The 26,008-nt window shown below is 35.1% G+C and overlaps 3 protein-coding genes across 3 annotated transcripts; 2 read left to right on the top strand and 1 right to left on the bottom strand.

The window, feature by feature from the left end:
* Window positions 1-10,362: 10,362 nt before the first annotated feature.
* On the bottom strand, window positions 10,363-11,956 carry LOC139899660 (uncharacterized protein At1g28695-like). Its single transcript, XM_071882509.1, has 3 exons — window positions 11,738-11,956; window positions 11,030-11,416; window positions 10,363-10,869 (listed from the first exon to the last, which is right to left on the bottom strand). The coding sequence occupies exons 1-3, from the start codon at window positions 11,954-11,956 to the stop codon at window positions 10,363-10,365; spliced, it is 1,113 nt and encodes a 370-aa protein (XP_071738610.1).
* A 1,092-nt stretch (window positions 11,957-13,048) lies between these two features.
* Window positions 13,049-14,126, top strand: LOC139895705 (light-harvesting complex-like protein 3 isotype 1, chloroplastic). Its single transcript, XM_071878246.1, has 3 exons — window positions 13,049-13,370; window positions 13,538-13,675; window positions 13,876-14,126. The coding sequence occupies exons 1-3, from the start codon at window positions 13,049-13,051 to the stop codon at window positions 14,124-14,126; spliced, it is 711 nt and encodes a 236-aa protein (XP_071734347.1).
* Window positions 14,127-15,307: 1,181 nt separating this feature from the next.
* LOC139895704 (receptor-like protein EIX2) lies at window positions 15,308-18,799 on the top strand. Its single transcript, XM_071878245.1, has one exon. It carries the CDS (start codon window positions 15,406-15,408, stop codon window positions 18,508-18,510), a length of 3,105 nt encoding a protein of 1,034 aa, XP_071734346.1. The 5' UTR covers window positions 15,308-15,405; the 3' UTR covers window positions 18,511-18,799.
* Window positions 18,800-26,008: the final 7,209 nt, after the last annotated feature.

Below are 26,008 nucleotides of genomic sequence, written 5' to 3'. Positions count from 1 at the left end.
ATAATATATATTTATTTACACATAATGGTTCGTGAATCGTCGGGAATAGTCGAAGGGTAATTGATTACATGAACACAGTTCAAAGTTTTTGAAACATCAACATTACAGACTTTGCTTATCGTGTCGGAAATATTAAATCATATAAAGATTAAGTTTAAATTTGGTCGAAAATTTCCGGGTCATCACAGTACCTACCCGTTAAAGAAATTTCGTCCCGAAATTTGAGTGAGGTTGTCACGGCTAACAATAAATATGTTTTCCTGACGAATATGAGCTGATAAATAGAGTTTTATCATTATTGAATAATACAGATAAAATAATTCGATTATTCGAAAAGCACGAATGAAGCTATCACAAAAAAAATGAAATGAATAAATGAAGTTTCGTTTTAACTTTTGACGTTGCCTTGGTTGAATTCCAAAATTCAAGGGATTTAAAAGAAAATCTTGGAAATCTATAAGATCTGATTCTTCGGCGAATAAGGAAATTAAGATCTCTCTAATTAAATACGGTGATCTGCTTCGATTACTCTGTCTGATATTTTCATTATAAATTAAACTCTTCCGTTCCATTATTCTCACCATTCCTATACTTTCCTTATTGTTTCATACATCCAAAAGATTCTGAAAATGCTTAATCCAGTTCTGGTCCTTGTCCTCATCCTTACTATTGCAACAATCATTCTCCTTTTCTAACTTTCACCAAAGGAATCTGCTTTCTTCTATTTCGCCTTTGGAATTATAATGTTTTTAATTCTCCCGTGTCTTTATGTTGCGATAAACATTGATATAAACGGTTTGTAATTTATGTGTTGTTATCGGGCTTTATATTCTCCCTTATATTTCAAAGCTCTATGCTTTTGTTTTCTCTTTCCTACTTCAAGTCAGGCGAATAATGATTCAGAATTTGTAGATATAGAGTTTCGAATGATTATAATGTTCTAAGCAGGAAGGAACGTGATAGCACGATTTGATTTTTAAATTTATCAGCATCACGGAAGATAGAACCATCAAGAATACATTTTCTTGATTTGTTCAGGAGTTAAGTAGAATGAAAGAGTTATATAACATGGCACATGATGACGTTATAATCTGTGAATCATCACGTCCCATTAGAAACTCAGCATGACTTACTGTAATATAATCACGTTGATCAAGTGTCATTATATTATACTAACTCATGCATCAGTTCCCAACATTACTTCAATAACATTCATATTTTAAGCTCGAAAGTTTACAGAATATAGAAACTAACAGTTTCTATATGATGTAATACTGATAGCACGAAGAGATAAATAATTTTGGATGAGAATATTTATGAAAATATCGAAGATATTTATGATGATATTTTGAAATTTCTAAGTTCAATGGTTGATGAGGAAGATTTTTCGCAAGATTTTAACATGAGTACGGAGCAAGATATTCGTTGAAGGTTTCATTGGATCTAGAATTACCTGGATTCTTTGAATATATGGTATGGTCCTTACATTTGTCCTTGGTCTCCTTCGTGGTTAGCTCAATCCGTTTTCCAGTTTCCAACTTTTCTGAGCTTTTCCAACATAATATTCTTTATCATCAAACTTCCCATGATTAAGGTTGTTTATGGTTGTCTACGATTTCTGCTACATCATTCAGCTTTTTCAACATTCTGAGTATTGATTTGTAGACTGAGTGTTTTTTAGAATTTCGGAATGAAAGATCCTAATTCTAAGAGATTATACATATAACTGTTGATGTAGATATGCTGTGAGTTTTCAAAGTACTGATTGCTGATTCTCGGTAATTGGTATGACAGTTCTTGTTACAAGATGCGGATGAGTACATGATGAGACTTCAATAGATAAATATAGTGATTTGTCGGAGAGATTTAAGCCAAGAAGCAACGAGGTTGCTGGTACGTCTGCTGGTAATATGATGGAATATAAAAGAATTCTCCGGTATCAAAAGGGTAATTGTATATATCAGGATCATAGTAAGGCTACTTTGAATGAAAAGTCGAAGCTGACTTGTTGGAGCTATGACAAAATTGGCTACTTTGAAAAGGGATCGCAAAGTTATTTTTCCTAATAAATGCCAAAGAATCTGACGCGGCTACGTGTTAAACTTTTACTCAGTTGCCGAGAGTTTCTCAGGTGCATAACTATATGCATAAATCTTTCCTTCCGTAGATGAAGTGCAGTTGATTCATCCTATCGATTGAGGTGCTTTCAAGAATCATGAAAGGTTTGAACGCAGAATGTAATCGTGAAGATACAAATGAGGTTTAAGACGAAATCAAGTGGCAAACTTGAAGAATTGTTTAATTTCATATGTTATAATCAATATTTTAATTCATTTTAATTGTCCAATGTTATTAGTCCACAGTCGACAGTCCAATAATTCATATATAGTTTAATATATAATATTCGAATTAATTAATGTGTCGTGACCCGTATACGTCTCAGACTCGATCACAACTCAAATTATATATATTATTGTAGAATCAACCTCAACCCTGTATAGAGAACTCAATTATTACTGCATATAGAGTGTCTATGGTTATTCCAAATAATATATATAAATGCGTCGATATGATATGTCAAAACCTTGTATACGTGTCCCGATATTTAAAGTGCGTAAAATAAATAACAGAAATTAAATAACGATAAATAAAATTGCGAGAATGTAAATTGCGATAAATAAAATGTAATCAGTTAGCTAGGAACAATTAGCTAGGAACAGTTAGCGTGGATTCTTAACAAAATTTCTCATAGTTAATTTGTTTGTTTCTAACAAATTTTATTTTGTCAAATGTTTTCTTCATTATGCCACTTGTTGGATTCTGATAGATAAAAATCCAAGTATCAAATTGAATTTGAATGTAAATAGTTATTCTTTGGTGAACGGATACGTATATCGGTGATTGTAAATAGAATAGTAAATGATCGTTGAATCAAATTCGAAGAATGTACAGTGTAACTTATTAATGTGAAATCTAAATATTCCTCGGGTATTACCTACCCGTTAAAATATTTTCACCATTAATAGTTTGTACAAAAGAATTTTTAATTAAAATCTTTATGAAAACATATACATATATATTTTCTTCAGATGTAATTATGGATTAAATGAGTTAATATAATATTAACTCATCCGATTTACCGTTAGAACAAGAATATATAATCTCTAAAACATTTGAGATTACATAATCTCCATGTCGAACGAAGATAAATGATGTATAACGTCATGTAGAACGATGATTATACTCAAGGTACAGAATGAGATGTTGAGGCATGTGATGTTGAAACTTGGGTTGTTGGTGGTACTGTTGGTGCCGGTGATGTTGCTGAAGCTGGTACGTTTTACACCATATTTTCCAATGCTACAACTTAGGCGCGAAGCTCGTTGACTTCTGCTATTACTCCGGGATGATTGTCGGTCGGAACAAGTGGATGAATAAGGTTTAGAATTGTGGATAGAATATAATCGTGTCGAGATACCCTGGAAATGAGACTGAAAACGGTATTTTGGACAGGTTCGCCGGTAAGTGTTTCGGGTTCTTCACCAAGAGATGAATTCGATTGGTGGAAGGGAAGGATCGCCTTCTTCTTGTCTCCAGTGATTAAGGAGGCTACGAACCCATCAGATAAATTAGGGATGGCTGATTGGTTGATCCATTCCTATTACACTGCTTCCAGAGCTTAGGTGAAACTCTATATCGGAATCTGAGGGACTTGAACTAGTGGTGAGTTCCATTTCGTACGATTGAATAAAGGATTTTTCGATAAGAAATAGATTATAGATATATTAGTACTCTGCAATACATAATTTACATATGCATATATAATACTAAAATCTCATAAGTTACGGAGGAATCTACAGAAAATGTCAGGCAAAATTTACAATAACATATACGCTAAGATATGAATTAGCAGATATGCTAAGATATGAATTTTGTCTATACATTAATCATGCAATCAATGCAATAAGATGTGTCTAGACTAAGGATGATAAGCAAGTGATACTCTAAGAATGATAAGCAGGTAATTTTCGACACAAAATGATAAGCAAAACTTTTGACATACAGACACGGTCGAAGTCCAGACCCACTAATGCATCTAAACAACTATCAGTTAGACACACTAATGCAAGACCTGGTTCGCTAAGACCACCGCTCTGATACCACATGTCATACCCCGTCCCAATCCGTCCGGACGAAGTCACCAACATCTGGTTCCATTGCGATGATCGACTCCAAATAATGTCTTTACAATGAGCAAATGCACAGCGGAAGATTTCTTTCATACCTGAGAATAAACATGCTTTAAAGTGTCAACCAAAAGGTTGGTGAGTTTATAAGTTTATCATAAAACAATAAAATTCATCATTTTGATAGACCACGAGATTTAAATCCTGCATGGTACAAATGGGTCCGAATCCTATACCCACCTGTAATGTACATGCGATATCTTTTAAATACAGTACACCTTTCTCGTGTATGAAACCATTTTAACAAATCTTTATAACCGTACACATATCTCGTGTACAAAATATCATACACATAACCTGTGTATAAAATCATTCTCTCGATATATAACATTCACTTCAATTGGTGGCAATTATCATGTCCACATAATTCAATGGTGGCAATTATCATGTCCACATAATTCAATGGTGGCAATTATCATGTCCACATAATTAAATGGTGGCAATTATCATGTCCACATAATTCAATAATAATCCGCAGAACTTCTGTCTGCATAATAATTCATTCGAGGAATGTTTTGCTTGTGTCTATCTCGTCAAACATTTATAAAAGCATTTCATGTATTCGCAGTTCAAAAATATATTTCAAAAGCATTTAATAAAGCAATTGTAAAAACAGCGCATGTATTCTCAGTCCCAAAAATGTAAAGAGTAAAAGGGAGCAAATGAAACTCACAATACGATATTTTGTAGTAAAAATATGCATACGACGGAACTGAACAATGCAGGGTTGCCTCCGATTCACGAACCTAAGTCAATTATTATATCAAATAATATTAACACGTATAATAAAAACAACAATTATATATATATTGTACCGTACTAAGATTAATATTTATAATATATAATATTTTTCATATATATATATATACTTCTTTTTATAAAATATTTATATTTATAATACATTTCATATATACTTCTCGAGGTATAATGACAGACCGGGAGGCTAGATTCGAAGGAATCGGCGTATCAATATATATATATATATATATATATATATATATATATATATATATATATATATATATATATATATATATATATATATATATATATATATATATATATATATATATAAGTTAGTACGTATAATTAATAAAGTTAATAATAATAAAAGAGTCATATTTTATAACGAATATGATAATGTTAATAATTATATTAATAGTGACAATACTTTATAATAATTTTAGTAATAATAATAATGATGTTAATGATGATAATAATAATAATAATAATGATAAAAATGACAATAATAATAATAATAATAATAATAATAATGACAATAATAATAAGGATAATATTAATGATAATAATAATATTAATAATCATAATCATAGTGATAATAATAATACCTTATATTTATAACACTGATAATTCTAAAATTTTGATAATAATACTTTTATTGATATTAATAAGAATAACAATAATAACAAAAATAATAATAATAATAATAATAATAATAATAATAATAATAATAATAATAATAATAATAATAATAATAATAATATAATAATAATAATAATAACAATAATAATAATAATAACAATAATAATAATAATAATAATAATAATAATAATAATAATAATAATAATAATAATAATAATAATAATAATAATAATAATGTTAATATTAATGAAAATACTACCTTTGAAGAATAAGCTTTTAAAAATAAAAACGTCGTTGCCCGGGCTTGAACCCGAGACCTCTCGGTTAAACACAAACAACACCAACCATTCCTCTGTCTAATATTTTCTGTTAGAACTAGGATATTAGTTCCTTTTAACCCCATCATACGCGTTCATCATCATCATCTAATATCATTATCTAATATCTATCTATAATATACTTGCATCATTATCGAATTTCATCATCAATTATCATCCGTGATCATAATCATCGACATCATCTTCAATGCTTAACATCATAACATCATACACCCGTCATCATCGTTCGTAACATCATCACTTTAACTTCCACTAACATCATCTTTGTTCATCATCGAATAACAACAACAAAATAAACACTCGATTTGTAACAGATAATAAGATTGATCGAAGTAGAGGACTCAATGGGTTTGTATATCGAAGCAGCCCGATAAGGAAATCGATTAATAAGCCCATTAAATAAAAAGACTCGGTTGTTGTTTGAATCCAGAAATAGGTGAGGTCGAGCAATATTTCAAGAGTGTAATGGGTTTCGCCTATTCTGTATCAAAAGCCCATGAAGAACAGTTTGGTCCAACAGAAAAATTCGTGGTTATTTGGGTCTGGTAACATGAATTTCGAATAACAGAAACATAATAAAAAAATGTATGCATTCATCATTATTTCATCATCATCACCTCATCATCCATTATTGTAAAAAAAACATCATCATTAACGTCAACATCATTTCATCCTTTCTTCATCATCTTTGTGGTCATTTAAACAGAATATTAAAACAGAACAGGAGGCAGATGCAGCCGCAAACAAGAGGGTTTTTAAGCTGTTTTGTTCGAATAGGAACAGTAACAGTAGTAGCTATCATAATCGTCCAACAACGGCAGGTTCTTGTGTGATGTTCGATGGTTGTTCTGGGCGATTGAAAAAAAAATGACAGACATAGCAGCAGGATAGCAGTAGTTGTGATCGATTGTGGTTTGCTCAGTCCACCGTAGCAGCAAGAAACAGAAATGTAACCTGCAGTAGCAGTTCACAATCATAAAAATAGTAGCAGCAGTTTTAAATGATGAGTGATGATGGTGGATGAAGGTGATGAGAGGTGGTGGTGGTTTCGAGGTGGTGGTTTCGAGGTGGTGATGTGGTGTTATTGGTTCACTAAGATGTCGATGGTGATTTTTTTTATGGTGGTTGTTCACAATGATAACGATGGTGGAAGATGGTGGGTGGCGGTTGTAGGTGATAGTTGATCAAAGACAATGGTGATGATGTTTTCAAGGGTGGTGGATGGTGGTTGTGAAGACGGTGATGGGAAGTGGTGGATTCAGACACAGAGAGGAGAGGGAGTGAAGTGGAGATGGTTGTAAGTGGTAAGGATGGTTTCGATGGACGACACAGCAGCAAGAAAGGTTGCAGGGGTTAGCTATCGTACAGTTTTCACAGGCTATACCTCGGCATGCGTTGATGTTATGGTTGGTGATTCGACATAAACAAGAGCAGATGATATGTTTGAAGTTGTGATGTTTTGATCTTTCATGTATATGTATATATCAAATGTGTATGTGTCGTGTTTTCCACAAAACTAGTGAACAAGTGTGAATATAATACTACCCTAATAATAATAATTGACTAATTCAATCATGTTAAAGTCTAAAAGATACAGTAAACATGCAAGTGGTTGTGAGTACGTCCATATATATATGTACATATAGATATCTATTAAATGTATTATAATAAGAGAAAGTAATATTATAAATAATATAATAATCATATTAAACATGTGTAAAAGAAACTAGCAGCCACTCTTTTGTTAACTTCTTCCGACGATTTTTCCCGGGTGATGACTCGTAGCCCTTGTTAATCAGTGGCGGATAAAAGTGTTCAGAAAAATCCCATATTTTTTTTAAATTAACTCCATTTATTTATTCTGGTCATTATGGTATAAGATTTAGTCATTAACTATTAAATAAATTACATTAATTGTTCACTCCCGACCCCAAGTAAAATATGGAAAGTTTAAAATTTAACAAATAACTTTTAAATGTATTATTAGTAAGCCTATAATTTATAAAACCCATTTTCGGATCACCGTTTATTTTAAAATTACATAAGTTCGAATTTAACTTGCTTAATATCGATCGACTGACAAACGAGTGCTATTCTCGTTTACTAAATAAATTCGAAACCCTATAAATATACATTCAATATACCTTACATATATATATATAGATTTATTTTAATATTATATATTATTTTATTTACATAGTTAATTAACTCATGTAATATTTTAATTTATAATATATATTTATTTACACATAATGGTTCGTGAATCGTCGGGAATAGTCGAAGGGTAATTGATTACATGAACACAGTTCAAAGTTTTTGAAACATCAACATTACAGACTTTGCTTATCGTGTCGGAAATATTAAATCATATAAAGATTAAGTTTAAATTTGGTCGAAAATTTCCGGGTCATCACAGGCGGCTCGGGTAAGCGTGGGGATTAGAAGATCTTGCTTTCGGATTTGATTAGGATTGGGTAGCGTATCCCCAATCACCATGCTCGGTCTTTAGTTTATGTTAAAACTCGCGTGGTCGAAAACTCGTAATTTTGTACGAAAGTCGTAAAACGGCCGATGTGGGCCCGGTGTCGTAAAACTCGGTTTTATTGTGGAAAACTCTTAGTTTTAATTATCCTAACATATTGTGAAAGTGTTTTCGTGTGAAAGTGTCGGGAAGCGGGTTTTCTGCTCGCGTAAAATGGTAATGCTGATCAGAATCTTTTAGTTCATTTGGACGCCGTTCAAAAGGCTTGGATGCCGTCTAGCCCTTCAAAGTTGGACGCCGTCCAGATGTACTGTCTCACAAATTTTTTTTTTAAGACGTGTTTTTGGTCGGATAACGGGTTAGGTCGTTACAATATATATATATATTCTCACAGTACTACACATTTGACATTCTAAACCCCTAATGCAAACCTGTTTTCAAAGAAAGTTGAAAAAACCGGTTTCAAAGGATGAAAGAGACCGGTTTTCAATTTGGGTGGAAATTCGGAACCGGTTTTTTTAAAAAAACCGGTCTCCAAAGTATACTTTCGAAACCCCTTTTTTAAGAATACCTGTTCCGACCCTTCGAAACCTCTTTTTTACCAAAACCGGTTCCAATTTTCCTTAAAAAAATCTCCCTTTGAAACCCCTTTGCATTAAAAACCGGTTCCAATATATATATATCGCGCTGTATATCAAACTTCTGAAAATTTTCAAACGCTTTCAAAATTCAAACATTTTCAAACACAAAACCTCATCGTCACCGCCACCATCTTTATTCACTACCGGCCATATTCGATCTATTCTTTCAATTCAAATTCATCAATTCATGTGAAGTAAACAGGTTATTCAGATTCATCATCAGTTCATTCAGATTCATCAATTCATTGTTTTATTTTGCTTATTTATAAACAGGTTAATTCGATTGGATTTGTAAACAGGTTCGATTCGTGTTAAAGGGACGCTTCATCTGCTTGTGCATTATAGCCCTTTCACGAGGTTCTTAAGTAGTGATATTTTCATTAGAATCAAAATATTAGATCTAATAGGTATCTTGTTGTAGTTGTTTACTTGTTACTATTTTGTATAGATTAATTAAATTCAACTTAGTGTATTAATTTGATTGAGAATAATTTTGTACCTCAAGGAATTGTTAGTAATATAAGTTTTTATTATAATTGCAGTTTGGTATGGTTTTATTTTTATCGCTAGTATCTGGTTTGGTTTAGAAGATACAACATCGATCTAATTCTTGTTAAACAGCTGCAGGAAAATAAATAATTATTTTTTAAAAAAAAATAATAGCATCGAAACCAGTTTTTAGCTAAAAAGGGGTCTCTATACACAACATACGAAACCTGTTTTTTCTATGAAACCGGTCTCGAGGGTGTAGATTGGAAACCGGTTACAAAACCGGTCTAGGCTTTATAAACCCCTACGATTACAAACCGGTTTGCAATCCCCTAAAAACAGGTTTGGAATCCCCTTTTTTGTAGTAGTGTCATCATCAATGGAAACTTTTTTTTGAGAAGGGGTTACGGGACACTGTTATTTTGAAAACTTTTAGTAAAAAATAATTTGTCAATTGTATGGGACACCATTAAATATAAATGTATGGCCTCATATATTTTATAAATTAATAGTTTTCTTTTGAATTGTATAGAAAATCACTAAATTATATTACTCGAATCCTATATATTTTTTGAATTTCTGATTTTTTAAGGTAAATTATTACTAAAATAACAACCTAATATAATTGGTACTTAAAAAAATTTCGAGACACCGCCGAGTTACAATCCCTGATATAATAGCCACTTCTTCCCCTCACCCAAAAATTCACTTGATTACTGATTAACCCCGTTATAACATTACAAACACGATATTATTAATAAAATCCAACACATTACATACGTTCATTGTTGTTTCCATGAATCTAGACATGCTCTATGATCGGACCATCGAAATTCTGAGATATCATAATTGTCGGTAGCAGCCTTAAACTTCTTCCAGTCATGAAGAACCTTCATCAGATCTGTCTCTTTAGCTTTAATACTCCGGCAACAATTCGCATGAACAGTTTTAACTTCCTTAATTTCTTTACTATTTTCACAAAATCCACTGAAATACATTGTGTCTAAAAACCTAACTTTCATCCCTAACTTTTTAAACGTCCCCTCTCGCATAAGACCATACAAAACATCTTGTTCTTTCTTTCCCTTTGAATTTTCTTTTTGTGCGTACCATTCGTCGTACAATGCAATGGTTTTGTTGTTTGATTTGATCATGTAGAAGCCTGTGTTAATTGGATTGTTTTCTGACGAATGATCACCATTAAACTTATCCACACTAATTTGAAGGTCAAAACTTTCGTCTGTTAACAGCTTTGGAAATGGATCTCTTAGCCACAATATATCCATATCCTGTGGATTTTAAGAAGACAAAATGTGACAGTACTCCGTATCACTTTATCAATGGCTTAATTAAAAAGGAACATACATAAACTATTAGACCATTTGTTATGGTAATTACTAATTAAATTATAATTTAACCTAATCCTTATTAAAAATAAAAGTATGTTACCGTGAAAATAAAGTTGTAACCGCGTTTAAGAACATTTCCAAGAAGCAGTGTTCTTCGCCACATCATCTTTAAAAAATCCTCAGACATGAACATTTTCTCGCCACCATCAAATACAACACCTTCAGTTTTTAGCTTGTAGCAGTGTAGTTTTAGAAATTTGCACCTGTCATACGCGGTTTGATCAACTGCAACAATCAAAAGGTGCTCTTTAAGCGCACGAGTGTGTTCTCCAAGCCAAAACGAATCAAGGAATATGTCGAGCATGGGTTTATCGCCTTCGGTGTAGGCTTTATTAGCTACTGCTATGATCACTGTATTGTTTACATTTGAAGCTCCTGCCAATGCCTCTTCTAACTCGTCTCGATAAATCTTTTCTTTTGTGTCAGGCTAAACATGTTGGCATGAACACAAATCCTAAGTTGCTATAATGACCATTATATGTCTCATACCGAAATGTGTACAAGATTTTTATTCTTTAGAAAGTAACATTTCTTTAGTTTATGAACAAATACCAACTTTTTTAAATGCCTATAACTACAATAGCTAGTACTTTGAACTATTTTACCTGTAATGAATAGTTGCATGGTTTAATCTAGAGCATTAGGGGACATATTATTTAAGCTAATTGTAGATGTTTGATAATTAACTAACCCAACTTTTTAATTAGTTATCTAAGGTTGAGTATATATAGATTAAGAAGAAGCTTACCTTGGATGAAGGCGACGGAGATGGTGATTGTGGTAGTGGCGGTGGTAACAGTTTGGGACGATAAAACTTGTGGGTTATATTGGTTATCGATACAGATCCATCTTTGTTCGATCCAAGATATATACTTACAAGAGATACAAGAGAAAAAATCCATAGGCCAAAAAGAATTTTAACCTTCGAATATCGATCCCCTGCTATTTCTTCCTCTAGTGCTTTCATAACGTCGAAGATTGTGCTTTTCGGCTAATTTTTTCAGAATGTTGTGCCCAGAGGGATGTATTATATTATGTGAATTTTTTTTGTGAACAAGCATAAATTATTATCTTTTGATGTTAGTTTGGTAGAATATCATGTTCATGAAATTAAGAAACCGGAAAGTTTGAAGAAAATAAAGAAATTACGAAGAACAAAGAAGAAAAAAGGAATTTGATACAAACCATTCAAACAACCAACTAACATAACTAACTTTATGGACGTGATGAACCTCACAAGCGACTTGTGTATCTAGAATTAAGAGGGCAAATTTGCATTTTTTTTCTCATCGTGTAATTTAGAAACTATGGTGTGTTAAAAACGTTATAACCCCATGTGTTAATCATTAAAAACATAACGGTCCTTTTACATATTTTATGTGTAGAATGAAGGTTATTTTATCAATCTTAATAGGATTTGATTAAATGTCATTCATGGAGCCTTTTTTTATTTTTTTCATAAAATTTGGGCAGAAAACTGAAATTTTCGCAAACTTCAATTGATATGGGTGTTATAGTCTAATTGGCTTAGTCATTTGATTTTAAACTGTTTAAAGATCCATTGGCCCAATAAAAATGAAAAATACCACGTAGTATACCGTGAAACTTTCGTACGATTTATTCTAGTACATATGAAAAATAATTTAAAATCTTTAGAAATAATTTTTAAATAATTGTTGCAAAATATAATTCATATTGTTCGTAAAAAAAATTATATAAAGAAACTCATCTGTATTTAATAATAATTTTGTAGGTCACTTAAAATTACCGGTGGACTTCCCTTAATAAATCATCATATATATTATATATTATTATTATACTATAGTAATAAAAATAAAATGGACTATCACCTAAAATAGGAAGTACATGACAAAAGCCTCCCATAACATGAAGAGATAAGCTCTTATTCCCCTTTTTCTCATATCATGTTATGGGCTCCAATATACGTTTTCCTTTATATTGTCAAAGACTAAAGACTAATCAACAAGCTATTTAAAAAAAGAACAAACTACCATAAAAGATTCTTTTTTTCCTTTTCCTTTTACAAAATACATCAGCTATGGCTACTATTGGCATCAATGCTGCAATGCACAGAGCTTGCAGCTCTCCTCACCTAGCCAACAAAGAACCATCTCAAGTTGGAACCACGCGCTCTCTGAAAACCAAACAGTGCTCTACTTTAGTAGCTCTGAAGGTCGAAGGCCAAAAAGGTCTAGTCACATCTCAAGAACAAAACCACACCAACAATGCAGCGGATAACGGTGACGAGACAGACACTTCTAGCGTCAAATTTGTTGATGAGCGATGGAAACAAGGGACGTGGGATCTGAATATGTTTGTAAAATCAGGAAAAATGGATTGGGATTCTCTTATTGTTGCTGGTAAATATACTGGACAAAATTTTTATTTTGTTGCAGTTAACATTCTCGTGTTCAAACCCCACTAGTAGGATATCTTGGGTTGATGCATACATCTGAGTAAAAATATAAGAAAGAACACTCGGTTTTCATGCTAAATGTAAAATGCAAACTTTTTTTCGGTTTTGCAGAAGCGAGGAGAAGAAAGTTTCTTGAATTGTATCCAGAAAGTGCAACAAATGAAGAACCAGTGGTTTTTAGAAGCTCCATAATACCTTGGTGGGCTTGGATTACACATTCTCATCTTCCTGAGGCTGAGTTACTCAATGGTCAGTAACTTAACTCATTATTTGTATCGTCTAATTAATTGGTTGTAGTACCTCATGCATACATAGTTGTATATTGTTTAGATCCTAGTTTTCTAAATGGGGACAACTAATAATAACTCATAATGTACAAAACAATTGCATGGTTCCTAGGTAATTTATAGTTTTAGAACAGTATATATGACCTGTTTCTCATGATGTAGGTCGAGCGGCAATGATTGGGTTCTTTATGGGTTATCTTGTGGATGTTTTGACTGGGCTTGATGTGGTGGGTCAAAGTGGTAATTTAGTATGTAAGATTGGCTTGTTCGCGACAGTTGTTGGTGTAATCCTGTTTAGGCAAACAGAGTCTCTAAATGATCTCAAGAAATTAGCAGATGAAGCTACATTTTATGATAAACAGTGGCAAGCATCATGGCAAGATCATAATTTGGGTGGTGCTGCAAAAAAATGAAAATTATTTATACATCGCTGATTAATAAAACTGCACATATAGTTTTTTTTTTTTTGGACCATTATAGGATGTACCATGAGAACTTTTGTACTTGTATACTTGCCTGATATCGTTGGTATTATACGTGCCTCAACAATTTCATTTTTATAATTAAAACATCTTTTTTTGTTTAGAACAAATTAAGGCACCCAGTTTTATCTTAATTCTGCTTTGGACGACCATGCCTTATGGGGCAACATGATTTTAGCATGCCAAAAGCAGACAAATAATGGAGTATGTAAGTTTGTTATTTATGTAAAGTCCAAATCATTAGCTCAAGAAAGTCGACCAGATTACATATTTGCTACTACTACGCAGCTGACGTTAATTCAGTATTTATATATAAAAAAAAAAACAAGTGAATAGAAATTGTTTATTGACACTAATGGAAGAAAAATATTGGATGCGTGTGCGCTTAGTGGGTACAGTCCTGCTCCTAACTAATTCTTCGTTTGTGTTGGGTTGGTTTCTAAGCATTATATTAAGGGTCTTAATTGGCTAATATTAACTTCTACAAAATATAGATTATTATCCCACCTTTAGTGATGAGTAGTGGGAATAAATGAAAAGTTTGCAGTATTTTGAAATTTAGTATGTGAATCCACCAAAGTGTGTTTGAGTGGTGATAGGTGGAACGAAGTTTCCTTGTAGTGATGCTTTTAGCAAGCTGTATTTTGCCACCAATCATTTTTCCAAATTACACTGTCTCATGATAGTTTAGTAATTGAAATTTTGATCGTTGAAAAAGTCACATGATAAATTGACTAGACTGTGTACATATGAGGCAAACTTTATCCTCTTATTATTCCAGGTATAAGTTTTTAAGCAAATTTTGAAATTTACAGTTAACAAACAGACAAGTCTCACTTTGACATGTATTAACAAGGTGTATACATGTAATAAACGTTCTTGAGTTATACTGTTTGGAAAGAATAATAAAAACTTGGAATTTGGAATTTTCAAAAGTTACCTAGTAATGGTAGGCCCAATTTTTTTTTTAGTGCATAACTCCATAATTGAATACTGAGTATATAGCCAAATGAATTGACACAAATGATCGGAGAAATATAGGTATTAAACAAGTTTGTCAACATTGGGGGTCTTCTTTATTGGCAGTTGCCTCTGCATGTGTGATTATTGAGTGTAGGCATGTAAATAAAAACATATAAAAGACACTTGATACCTGCAAACATCCTTTATAATCCATTTTGCACGATTTATCAAATTTTCAGCAGTTAACATGAAAAATCTCTCTCTGTTTTTCCTGCTAATCATTTCTTCATTGTGCACTAATTGTCACTCTAACACCATCCTGAAACGGGTTTTGTGTGTTGAAAACGAGAGACTGGCACTTCTGCAGTTTAAGAAGGATCTGACAGATGATTCGAACCACTTATCTTCATGGATCGGTTCCAACATCGACTGTTGTAAATGGGTTGGAATTGTATGTGATAATTCTACGGGTCATGTTCAAGAGCTTCACCTTCGAGGACCCGATCCCGCACTTGAAGATGCATCGACTCGGATGCTAGCAGGAAACATAAATCCTTCCCTATTATCATTGAAGCAACTTCGGTACTTAGACTTAAGTTGCAACGATTTTCAAGCTACTGAAATTCCTAGTTTCTTAGGCTCTTTTAGATACTTGAGATATCTGAATCTCTCGATGTCACAATTTTACGGCCAAGTCCCTCATCAGCTCGGGAATTTGACCATGTTGACTTCTCTTGACCTAGGGAACGGGCCATGGCTAAGTAACGTTCCGGTAAACAGTCTGCGTTGGTTATCTGGTCTTCGTTTATTGCAGCATCTTGATATGTCTGGTTATGATCTTAATCGTGCATCCGATTGGATTCAAGTGATTAACAACCTGCCTTCATTGGTGGAATTGCACTTGCCTTCATGTAATCTTACTCAAATTCCTAATCATTTAACTAAACTTAATTTTACATCACTAACTGTTCTTGATCTATCTTACAACATTTTCGACAGTTTGATGCCTTTGTGGATTTTTCGTCTAAATAAACTAGTTTCCTTGGATCTGACCAGATGCCTTTTTCATGGTCCAGTTTCTAACACCGTTGACGGTTTTCATAACATGACTAATCTTAAAATTCTTCATGTTTCCGAAAACGAATTTATGAACTCATCATCTGTTTTAAGTGGATTGTTGAGTTTAACTAATCTTGTTTCCATAGATATTAGTACCTGCAACCTTTCACCTTCAATTCTCGGTAGTTTTCACAACATGTCGTCCCTTGTTAGTATTGATTTGTCACAAAATCATATAACAGAGGTCTTGCCGAACTCAATCGGCAATTTTTGCAATCTGCGTTACGTTGATCTTCGTGCTAATAATATAAGTGGAAATGTATCAGTGCTTCTGAATAACTTATGCGATTGTGATTCGCCTAAGTTAGAGTATCTGGCGTTCAGCGCAAATCAACTTTCTGGCCATTTACCGGATCAACTAGGACAACTAAAAAATCTAATCACTTTCGATCTCGCGTACAATTACATTTCCGGTACAGTTCCCGATTCTTTAGGAAGATTATCATCGTTAAAGGAGTTAATGCTCAACGTTAACCTCCTCTCTGGCTCATTACCTGATACAATCGGGAACTTAACATCGTTAAACAAGTTAGAGATTTCGTTTAACAAGTTTAACGGAAGTCTACCTGTAAGTATAGGAAAGCTTCGGAATTTAGTATATATGAGTGTGCATCACAATTTGTTAACGGGCGATGTAACTGAAGATCATTTCGCCAATCTAACAGCATTGACAACTTTATGGGCAGAGGGAAATACGTTAACGCTCAAACTAAGCGTTGACAACTGGGTCCCACCTTTTAGCCTAGATGTGTTACGAATAGGTTATTGGAAGTTAGGCCCTAAATTTCCTTCATGGCTTCGGTCACAAGGAAACTTGACAGATTTGGATATAGCCAATTCAGGAATTTCTGACGTCATGCCTAGTTGGTTTTGGGACTCGTTTTCAAATATCGTTTTCTTAAATATATCTAACAACGGTATCAGAGGGACGTTGGTAGAAAATCTTAGTATTCTTGATCCGAATGCAGTTGTAGATCTAAGCAACAACCTATTTGAAGGTTCGATACCCGGAAAATATAACGAAGTTGGCATTGTTCTTTTAGATCTATCAAACAATAATCTTTCGGGGTCTCTTGATGATTTTCTGTGTTCCAAGCTAGAACAAGATATGCAACTGCAAGTTCTCGAACTAACCAATAACAACCTGACAGGTGTTATTCCAGATTGTTGGATGAATTGGCAAGCTTTATCGGTAGTAAACTTGGGAAATAATAGTCTTTCTGGTCGAATTCCACATTCAGTAGGGAACTTATCTTCGCTCCAATCGTTCAACGTTCGCGGTAACCGGCTATCGGGACAACTACCCGCGACTCTTTTAAACTCGAAAAGCTTACAAATAATCGAGCTTTCTGAGAACGAATTAACCGGAAGGATACCGTTGTTAATAAACGGAGAAGATACAAAGATGAAACTACTCAGCCTCAGGTCAAACAAGTTGGAAGGTCAACTCCCGAATGAGCTATGCCGTCTTACTTTGATCCAGATTTTGGATCTCGCTCATAACAATCTTTCGGGAACGCTTCCAACATGTTTCGTTAATTTTAGTATCATGTCTGGAAAGGAACAGTCGAGTGCAATCGTGCTATACGATGTGCCGTTTCAGGACCAAGTTATTGGCAGTGCATTGTTGGTGACTAAAGGAAGGGAATTTGAATATAGTACCATTTTGTATTTGGTTACAACTTTGGATCTTTCGGGTAACAAATTCTCAGGCTCCATTCCTAAAGAACTAACGGGTTTATTAGGCCTGCGTTGGTTGAATTTATCAGGCAATCATTTAACAGGAAAAATTCCAGATGAGATTGGTAAAATGACATTACTTGAGTCTCTTGATTTGTCTTTGAACCGACTTGACGGGAAGATTCCTTGGAGCATGTCGAGATTGACAACTTTAAATTGGTTGAATTTGTCTTTCAACAAATTGAGAGGACAAATTCCGACGAGTACTCAGCTTCAAAGCTTCAACGAGTCCAGCTTCATGGGGAACGAACTATGTGGGCCTCCACTTGCAGAGCTTTGCATCAAGAAAACGGTGTCACCTGATGAAGGAAAACCAAATGATGATGATGAATCTGATCAAGAGAAATGGGGATTTATCATAAGCGTTGTTCTTGGCTTTATAATTGGTTTTTGGGCGGTGGTTGGTCCCCTGCTTGCCAGCAAATTATGGAGAAGTGCTTACTTTAATTTCCTTTACAAAATATGGCTCAAGATACGTACTGTGCGTCAATGATTTCCTTAAAATACTACCCAATTAAAAACGATTGTATATTACTGTTTTTTTTTTTTTTTTTTTTAATCTTGCAAATCAACATGCTTCTACAAATTGAGAGGCGAATCCCAAAAAGTACTCATCTTCAGAGTTTAAGTGAGTCGAGCTTCATCGGGAACTCGCTCTGTGGGCCCCTATGCAACAAGAAAGCAATTTATCATCTGGTGAAAAATATTGGGGATTTATCATCAGCATTGCGCTTGGATTTATAATAATCAGATTTTAGAGTGTGATCAGTCCTCTGATTGCCTTGCCACTAAAGTGTGGAGAAAGTGTTTCCTATTAATTAATTAATTTTCACATTTATACATGGACTTCAAATGAACTAGCTCTTAGCGATCACTGATTTTACTAAATTAACTAGGGACGGATGGCCAGCAATTTGTAAAATCGTCGTTAAGGCATCGTACAGAGACTAAATTGGGTTTATATATGTGAAGGAGCTAGAAATAGCAACACTACGAATTAGTAGATATATATATATATATATATGTGTTATTGCAATAAAGTCTTACCGTGAACGGTCAAATTATCGAGATTCCGGCGATGTACTGCCACGTCTGCTGCTTCTGCAGTGTACTCACAGATTACTCAGTTAGGGCCTTAAGCCGTAGTGTTTTTAGGAACTGGACTCCTTCAGCCCATTATTACTATTCCTTCAGCCCATTCGTATTGTTTTAATATCTTGTGCTCAAGTTTGGGCTACTGCAGTGTACTCACAGATTACTCAGTTAGGGCCTTAAGCCGTAGTGTTTTTAGGAACTGGACTCCTTCAGCCCATTATTACTATTCCTTCAGCCCATTCGTATTGTTTTAGATATCTTATGCTCAAGTTTGGGCTACTTTTAAAGGGAAAATTGGTCCAAATGCTCCTATTTCCTATTTTCGAATGTCTTTAACAATATGTTCTAAAAAATGAAAATTGCAACATATGGCCGCGGTTCATGCATCATGCATGGATACTCGTGTGTGATGCGTGGTCACCGAGCACTTAGGTAAACTAACACGTTGTTAGTAGATAGGTAGTACGTAACCTGCAACACGCACGATGAGTCATGCATGGGCGGAGCTATTGAGAGACAAGGGAGGGCCCCCGCCTCCCCAAAATTTGGGGTTGTAAGTGTAATTTCATTAGTATTTAATGAGAAACAAAACAGTTTGTATGACAAACGTTCAATACAAACGATGAAGCAGAGATTGCACGTAAATACTCACGATTTTATTAGAATGAAAAAGATCCCTGTAACTAACAAAGAATACCCTATTTATAATAGGAACGAGAAGAACTAGAAACAAAGTAAAAGTCCTAAACTTAAGCAACAAGAAAAACTATAAATATTTAATTTAAACACCGATGGATATTAAAAACAACTTGATAACTTTGATTCCTTTTTTTTTTCAATCGGCCTCCAGCACCTTTCCTGCATTCAATAAATCCAGCCCACTAGTTCCTCCCGGGTCCACTTCGATGACAGGCCCATCCGGCCCACACAATAAATCCAGTCCTGCGTCAGTCTCTCCCACTTGAGAAAAACTCGCCCCCGAGTTATCCGGGTAGATAGGAACGTCTGAATCATGATAATGGGATAAGTCAGCAACATTGAAAGTAGATGAAATATTCATTGAAGCAGGGAGATCAACAACATAGGCATTATCATTGATTTTATGCACTACTTTATAAGGGCCATACTTCTTAGGTTGGAGTTTGTTGTATGTACCAACCGAAAAACGCTCTCGGCAAAGAAAAACCATGACCAAGTCACCAACTTTAAAAAGGTTGACCCGCCTGTGCTTGTCGGCTGCAGCCTTATACTTCGAGTTAGTTTGTTCGAGTTTTCGTTTCACCTCATTAATAACGTCTTGAGAGTCCGAGGCGAGCTTGGCCGCTTTGGCATGGGACTTGGCATTTTTAGGCAGCGATATAAGATCAACAACATGGTGTGGGGGTGTCTGATACACAATGGAAAAAGGGGACCGTCCAGTTGAGCTGTGCACTGCATTATTGAAAGCAAATTCCGCTTGTGGAAGCGCGTGATCCCATTGTTTTGGTCGTTCTCCACAAATGCAACGAAGTAGATTACCAAGGGTCCGGTTAACAACTTCGGTTTGTCCATTCGTCTGCGAGTGAGCCGAGCTACTATACTTTAAAGATGTATCAAATAAACGCCATAAAGTAACCCAAAAATGGCTAAGGAAGCGGGTGTCTCTGTCAGAAACAATGGAGCGAGGAACTCCATGAAGCCGGATGATTTCCCGAAAAAAAAAGACGAGCAATATGAGTAGCATCAGAGGTTTTCTTGCATGGAATAAAATGAACCATCTTAGAAAATTGATCGACGACTACGAACCCAAAACAAAATCCATAGAAATATCCTCCCAAATTGTCTCGGGCACTGGAAGGGGCATATACAACCCGGTGTTTTACGACTGCCCCTTTGAAGTTTGGCATATAGGACAACGTTGCACAAGTTTACCTACATCACGTTTCAGTTGCGGCCAGTAATAGCGGGCTTCAAGGTCGCTGATTGTTTTTTCACGCCCAAGGTGTCCGCTCAAACCTCCTCCATGTAAATCTCGAATAAGTTTTTCTCGAAGAGAACAATGAGGGATACACAAACGATTTCCCTTAAATAAGTAACCATCATGCTGGGAGTAATCTTCATATGGTAATTTATTCCAAATAGTTCCAAAATCAATGTCCTGGTCATATAATTCACGGAATATCTCGAACCCGACTACCTCTTGTGTGAGAGTGATAAGTACTGTTGCTTGCCTACTTAGCGCGTCAGCTACTGTGTTTTGTTTTCCTGCCTTATGCTTGAGAATAAACGGGAATTGTTGTAGATAACCAACCCACCTTGCGTGCATCTTACTAATTGATTTTCAACTATTAATATACTTGAGGGCTTGGTGATCGGTGTAAAGTACAAACTGATCTGCTAAGAGGTAATGCTCCCAATGTTTAAGAGCTCGAAAAACGGCATAAAATTATTGATCATAAGTGGACCATTTTTGGCGTGCGTCACTTAACTTTTCGCTAAAGTATGCGATTGGTCTTCCCTCTTGTGATAAAACTGCGCTAATTCCCAGTCCACACGCATCACTTTCTACCATAAATACTTTGACAAAGCTTGGGAGGGCCAAGATGGGGGCCGTACACAATTTCTCCTTAATGATCTGGAAGATTTCGTTTTGTTCTTTTCCACACCGAAAATTCCCTTTCTTTAAGCAATCTGTAAGAGGTGCCGTGATAGCACTAAAATTTCGAATGAACTGACAGTAGAAAGTCGCTAAACCATGAAAACTACGGACTTCTGTGATAGTTTTCGGTGTTGGCCAGTCACGGATAGCCTTGAATTTATCTTCGTCCACACGTATTCCGTCTCCACTGACAATGAACCCCAAAAATAACAAACGAGATTGCATGAAGGAGCATTTTTTTGTGTTAATATATAGCTTGTTGTCTTGTAACGCACATAAAACTTGGCGCAAGTGCTCGATATGATCTTGATCATTTTTGCTAAATACCAAGATGTCATCAAAATATACAACAACAAAATTGTCCAAGAAAGGTTTTAATACCTGAGTCATAAGACGCATAAAGGTGCTAGGAGCGTTACTGAGTCCAAAAGGCATTACTAACCACTCGTATAATCCTTCCTTTGTTTTGAACGCGGTTTTCCACTCATCTCCTGGCCGGATTCGAATTTGATGATAGCCGCTGCGGAGATCTATTTTGCTAAAAACTGTTGAACCAGAGAGTCGGTCCAACATATCTTCCAGTCGTAGTATGGGAAACCGATACCGAACAGTGATTTTGTTGATAGCGCGGCTGTCCACACACATCCGCCAACTCCCGTCTTTTTTTGGAGTAAGTAAGGCCGGTACCGCACATGGACTCATGCTAGCGCGGATTAGACCCTTTTGTAATAAATCTTCCACTGTTTGCTGTAGGATGCTCCCTTCCCGTGGGTTCATCCTATAATGTGGCAAATTTGGTAAGCTTGCACCTGGTATAAAGTCGATTGCGTGTTGTATGTCGCGCATTGGTGGTAGCTCATCTGGGAGTTCAGTTGGCATTAAATCAGTAAATTGTGTCAATAACTCTTGGACAACCTGGGGTATGTTCTTTTGTTCCCAGTAGGATGAAGGGTCGACCATAAGAAATTCCTTTACAATTAGCAAGTAAAGAGTTTGTGACTTCTTCATGTCTGTTAGAAATTCGGAGCGAGACTGTGTCAAAGTTAACAAACTGTCACCCAATTTTTTCTCAGTCTTTGGTTTAAAAGCTAAGGGTAGCAAGGTAATTTTTTGTCCGTCTTTCGTGAACCGGTAAATGTTCTCTCATCCATCATGAGTTGTACTTAGATCAAATTGCCACGGTCGGCCAAATAAGAGATGACAAGCATTCATCTCTACAACGTCACATAAAACTTCATCTTTATAAAACTTACCGATAGATAGTGGAACAAGGCATCGTTCGGTTACCCGAATACCCGGCCCATCTGTGATCCAAACAATATTGTATGGTTTCGGATGTTTCTCCGTTTGTAACTTCAGTTTCCGGACAAGGTCTCTGGATATGATATTTTCACAACTACCACTATCAATAATGAGATCAAAAATATTATTGGAAATTGTGCACCTGGTTCGAAAGAGAAGGTTTCGTTGAGTGTCCATACACTTTGGGGCAAGTAATACTTTTCGTACTATAAACGTGGATACATCATAGTCTTCCCCGTCTGGGCCACATATACCTTCGTCATCATCAGCAATATCATCACCTTCATAATCATCACTGGTTTGTGTATAGTTGATGGGTTTCCTTTGAGGACATGCATTTGAAAGGTGCCCAGGTTGGTTGCAACGATAGCATTTGCCTATGTTTGGCCGACTATATATATTGGTTGCAGGTTTCTTACCGGCTTCCTTATCCGTAGCATTTGAGATCACGGGTTCGGTTGTAGTCATTGTAGTTGGGGCTGACTTAAACGGCGTCCTTGATGATGACCCAATTTGATTTCCTCCAAGGTTGACTCGCGTACTCATGGATTCTGCACGTCGAGCAAGGTTGCACGCTTCGGTTAGGCTTAAAATTACTTGGCAGCCTATCTTGTCTTTAATTGCAGGGCGTAGACCAAAGATGTAGCGGGAAATTTGTTGACCCTCGGTCTCGTTCAAGTTGTTTCGTGATGCCAATCGGAGGAAGTCTGATGTGTATTCGACGACAGTCTTTTGTCCTTGTCTTAATGACTGATATTGTTCAAATAGGAACTGGTCGTAATCGGGTGGTAGAAAATGGGCCATAAGCATCCGTTTCATCTTTAGCCACAATTTGGTTGCCCCTTTTCCTGACCGTCTTCTTAGATTTTGATTTTGCTCCCACCAAGATGATGCTCCCCCTTTTAATTTGTATGCGACTAACTTCACTTGTTTATTTTCGGGTATCTCCGAAAATTCAAAGAATCGTTCTACTTCGGCTATCCAATCCAAAAATTCTTCAATATTCAAATTTCCATTAAACGAAGGTAAGTCTACTTTTAGATGGAATTCTTCTGATCGGTTTTGATACCGCGGTGGATTATAATCATTGAATCGATCTTTTCGTGGTGGGTGAGTCCTTTGTCGACGAGGATAATAATCGTCCTGATAAAACTCCTTAACATCTTCCTCAGATGAAGTTTCTTCCTCGGCAATTATTGGTTGACGAACGAATGGTTTATAATTTGGCGGAAGGTGGTGTTGAGGGGGTGGTTGTTGATATTGATATGTGGGTTTTGACTGATACTTAGGTGGGTTATCTTGACGTTGTTTCTCGAGAGCAATTCTCTCGGTTTCTACACGCCCAGATTGTTGAATGGTTTCCAGTTTCCCTATACGTTCGTTTAGGGTCTGGAAATTGGTGTTCAATGTTTCGATCGCTTTGAGAATCTCAGAGAGATCGGGTTGTTTGTTCCCACTTTCGTCGGTCATTGTGGTGAGTTAACCTCGCTACTGATACCAATTAATGAGAAACAAAACAGTTTGTATGACAAACGTTCAATACAAACGATGAAGCAGAGATTGCACGTAAATACTCACGATTTTATTAGAATGAAAAAGATCCCTGTAACTAACAAAGAATACCCTATTTATAATAGAAACGAGAAGAACTAGAAACAAAGTAAAACTCGTAAACTTAAGCAACAAGAAAAACTATAAATATTTAATTTAAACACAGATGGATATTAAAAACAACTTGATAACTTTGATTCCTTTTTTTTTTCAATCGGCCTCCAACACCTTTCCTGCATTCAATAAATCCAGCCCACTAGTTCCTCCCGGGTCCACTTCGATGACAGGCCCATCCGGCCCACACAATAAATCCAGTCCTGCGTCAGTATTTGTGGGAATAAATTATTTTCATATACTCTTTGCCCTCTTAAAAAATTGCAGCCGTACACTAATTTTTGTAAGCCAATTCTCCCTTGATTTCATATACTTAAGCGTTTGTTTGCTTTCATGTTCATGTTGTAATTTGACTGAAATTCCTCATCATTTTAGATTTCTGTTTCTCCTTTGGACCCAAAGTACTTTTCACAAATAGTCTTTATTTTATATTTATTGTAGTAGTATACGGAGTATTATATATCCTTCGAATATATGGATTTTCATAATGGTTTAGGTTAGTAATAAGATAGGTTTGACCAAAGGGCTTGTGCCTAATTGTATCAAGTAGTCTCATTAACCTTCAGATAACGAGTTCGAGTCTTGCGTGAATGAAAATGAGTATGTGCGTTTGTCGTTCCAAAAAATAAAAAATAAGATAGGTGGAAGCAACTATGAAAAAGGAGGTGAAGGTTTTGGATCCGACTTGTAATATTTCTCATCTTCGTATATAATACGGCTATGTTGATGTTTTTCGTTACCGTTTTAAGTTCGCCCTCCTAAAAATTATTTTCAAGTTCCGCCACTAGAGTCATGGCATTTATAAATAGGCCGCCCATTCCAATTTGAAACTTCCACACGCACCAATAACCGTATGCACCCAAGGCGATTTTTTAGAAATTGATCATGTTATCAATTTTTTGCTTGTCACTCAGTCGGTTGTCGATGAACTTCAACCTACGATCGTGATTATACCAACATCATCACAGATGCAAGCATCAAAAAACACACGATCGTCTTTAAAGTTGTTGAACGAAGAAAAATCCGTCAAATCCGACTTATTAAAGTGTTTGATCAAGAAATTGGACATTGACACATCAACCACAATGTCAAAGAAAAAGTAAAAGGTAAAACTGAAAAGTAAACAAATAAGTACATGTGTCAATTAATATTTCTTAAATTACGTGTTTTTTTTCTCTAAACTGAAAAAATATACATTTTTCCATTAAATAATAATAAAATATTCATGTTTGAATATATTTATCATGTACTACGTATTAAAACAATCAACCTTGCCTTTCATCTATTTATA

The sequence above is a fragment of the Rutidosis leptorrhynchoides genome, chromosome 3 (assembly GCF_046630445.1).
Source record: "Rutidosis leptorrhynchoides isolate AG116_Rl617_1_P2 chromosome 3, CSIRO_AGI_Rlap_v1, whole genome shotgun sequence".
Taxonomy (NCBI): Eukaryota; Viridiplantae; Streptophyta; class Magnoliopsida; order Asterales; family Asteraceae; genus Rutidosis; species Rutidosis leptorrhynchoides.
Note: the sequence above shows the minus strand (reverse complement) of the source record. Positions and strands in the feature narration are given on the sequence as shown.